Source organism: Acyrthosiphon pisum, chromosome A2 (assembly GCF_005508785.2).
Source record: "Acyrthosiphon pisum isolate AL4f chromosome A2, pea_aphid_22Mar2018_4r6ur, whole genome shotgun sequence".
Taxonomy (NCBI): Eukaryota; Metazoa; Arthropoda; class Insecta; order Hemiptera; family Aphididae; genus Acyrthosiphon; species Acyrthosiphon pisum.
Window position 1 is genome coordinate 62698085 of NC_042495.1, and position 2733 is coordinate 62700817.

Below are 2733 nucleotides of genomic sequence, written 5' to 3' on the forward strand. Positions count from 1 at the left end.
ACTTGAACATGAAAGACATCTGGCAAAACAAATTAAAAAACGCCTGATGAGTTTGGGTATTTTTTTCTTTTAGTAATATTATATATATATTTTTTTTTTGGTGCGATTTATTTATAGACTAAATAAGTTAATATTGGTTAAAATTCTAAGCTCTACTTTAGTTTTATCATTGTCTGGAGGACACACGCGACATCAAACACTCGATAATATAAACATATTTTTTTTCGTTTTGATTAATTATTCCTCACTGATAATATTGGAAATGAAATTATATTCGCTTTATATATTATATATATTTTATTTATCTCTCTCTCTACCATTCACTTAAAATACGTACATTAATAAAAAAAATTATTTTGCACCTAATACACAACGTTTTTTTTGTTTTTTTTAAACTATACTCTATAAAACTCTAATCTATAATAATTTAACCTTAAATGTTTACACTCTATGAATATATATATATATATATTATATTTTTTATTAAAAATCCTATAAAGAACAACGACTTATATGGGTAAAAAAATAAAATAAAATAAAAAAGGAAAAAGTATTAATAATAATCATATTATAATCTGGCGACATATATAATATATATAATATAAATATAATCCAATGTATAAATGTATCGACAAAAATAATAACGAGAACAAAAAACTAAACGTAACATATAGAACTGATCACAATTGATTTTTTTTTTAACTTACGCACACGGTTTATAACGTATGAAACAATATTATAATAATATCATGCCGTATGCTAGTTTTTTTTTTAATCTTCATAGTTAAACTTATTTATTATATATAAATATTCACTTCCACACACTCACGAGACCAATATATTATTACGCGTATAATATGTCATAATATTATAAATTGGGGTTTTTTTTTTTGTTACTTGATGATAATCGACGACAAGACCGCTACTGCAAGATACGAGTGTTTTTCATCTTTGTGTAACGCACAGGCTGTTCCGAGGGGATCAGTCTTGGCTCTCTCTCAATTACGGCGATGGCGGTGCTATTAGTGGTACGAGTACTATCGGTCGTACTAGTTGTGGTTGGATTTATAGTTGTGGTGGTGATGGTGTTTTGATGAGATACTGATAATGAGAAGGAGGTGGAGGAGGAATTGGCGTTCGGCAGCGCCGGGCATCCGGCGCTCTTTATTCTAAAAAAGACCTATACAGCTTCCGTTTTTCTATTGTGAATTCGTGATCGATCACTATTGTACCACCGCTTGTAAAATTCCTACACCAGAAGAAAAAAAAACGAATCTTGTTATTGTCGAAAAATGTAAGAGAAAAAAAATACTACGCTGCATCAAACGTTGATGTGTGGCAGAGCGCGTAATTAATAAATTTAAGTTAAAACATGTTTCGGTTAACTTACCTAATGAATAGTGGAATGAGCGACCACGCATTTCTAGGGTTTTGTTTGAGTGTGAGGAACAACTCAAACGTGGACACTGTGTTGGTGTCGCATTTGATTGTGCCGATTTTCCGGCATTCTTGTTCACCTTCGAAATTCAGGTACAAAGTGCATCCTCTGTGAGGACAGAAAAAAAAATTCATTAGTTATTTTAGTCGATACGTTTTTCAAAAAAACATAATATCTCAACTGGGAAAAAAACTTTTGTCCTAGTGGGCACCGGGAAGGTCTCGAGAAGTTGATAAATGGGGAAAACTAAATATAATTCTCAACGAAAAATATAAACGAAACTCACCTGAGACCACAGGGTTCGCTTTCGGCCATTTTGAGAACGTCATGAGCTATCCGGTGGAGCAAGTCGGGCGGCAACAAGACTTCGCCGCACGACAATTGCGCACGCTTGGCGGCCCGAAGTTCTTCTTCAAGCCGTTGGTGTAATGCCATAAACGCGCTGGTTTCCGATTCAATGTCCTCCAATTTTAAGATTCCTGTGTACACATAAAATAACACGGACCTTTAGAATAATGTAAAAATAAAATATAAAATTGATTTAGGTAATTAATTAAAAAATAAATAAAAAATAAATATAAAAATAAAAAAAATTTTAAAATCTAATTTAAGTTTATTTGGAAAAAATAAAAATATAAAATATGTAATAAAGTAAAAATAAATTAAAAAATAATTTTTAGTTCGAAAAAAAAACTATAAGTACCGAGAGTGGAATGAACCGGGTATGACGGTTGTATGTAATACGGAGGTACGACTTCCATTTTTTTCGGATTTTTTTCGCGCCTAGCTATCGTAATGACGAAAGAGGTAGTGAAAGAAATGATGACAGATTTTCGTTAAAGGTTTAAAAGAAAATGTATCTTTTAAATATTTTTCTCGAAACCGACAATTTTACGTCTGACGAATAACAAACATGTACGGTCGACGAACGCAAATTGCCCGTAGCACACGACAACGGAGAAATAAGATAAAGTCGCCTGTCACACACTGACGTGATGTGTGTAAAAAACGTTAAGCTCGATCGGGTTTCGTACAGCAGCTAAGGAGTGAACCGAATCTGACCGCGGCGGTTAATCGACTGACTGACGACTGACTGACGACGGCAACGAAACGCTACGCGCGGCTGTGGTGTGCGGACTGACGACTGTGGCCCGTGGCACGTTATAGCAGTTAGTACTGTACTGACGAGTGGCGGTGGTCGACGGTCGCCCAGTCCCATCCGCCGGCCGGCAACGCGGATCAGCTGTTCGAACAAAGAAACCCCACGCCCCGCCACCGTGCGACGAGCGTTCGCA

At 34.9% G+C, this 2733-nt stretch overlaps 1 protein-coding gene across 1 annotated transcript; it reads right to left on the reverse strand.

The window, feature by feature from the left end:
• Positions 1–553: 553 nt before the first annotated feature.
• On the reverse strand, positions 554–2437 carry LOC100166939 (DNA damage-inducible transcript 4-like). Its single transcript, NM_001162254.2, has 4 exons — positions 2142–2437; positions 1725–1917; positions 1391–1546; positions 554–1249 (listed from the first exon to the last, which is right to left on the reverse strand). Exons 1-4 carry the CDS (start codon positions 2197–2199, stop codon positions 1165–1167), a joined length of 492 nt encoding a protein of 163 aa, NP_001155726.1. The 5' UTR covers positions 2200–2437; the 3' UTR covers positions 554–1164.
• Between the last annotated feature and the right edge of the window lie 296 nt (positions 2438–2733).

Excerpts from the sequence above, each read along its gene's own strand:
- LOC100166939 (NM_001162254.2), bottom strand. The coding sequence starts at position 2,199 with ATGGAAGTCGTACCTCCGTATTACATACAACCGTCATACCCGGTTCAT. Across the intron at positions 1,918-2,141 it reads CCCGGTTCATTCCACTCTCG|GAATCTTAAAATTGGAGGAC; the intron begins GTACTTATAGTT and ends ATGTGTACACAG. Across the intron at positions 1,250-1,390 it reads CTCATTCCACTATTCATTAG|GAATTTTACAAGCGGTGGTA; the intron begins GTAAGTTAACCG and ends CTTCTGGTGTAG.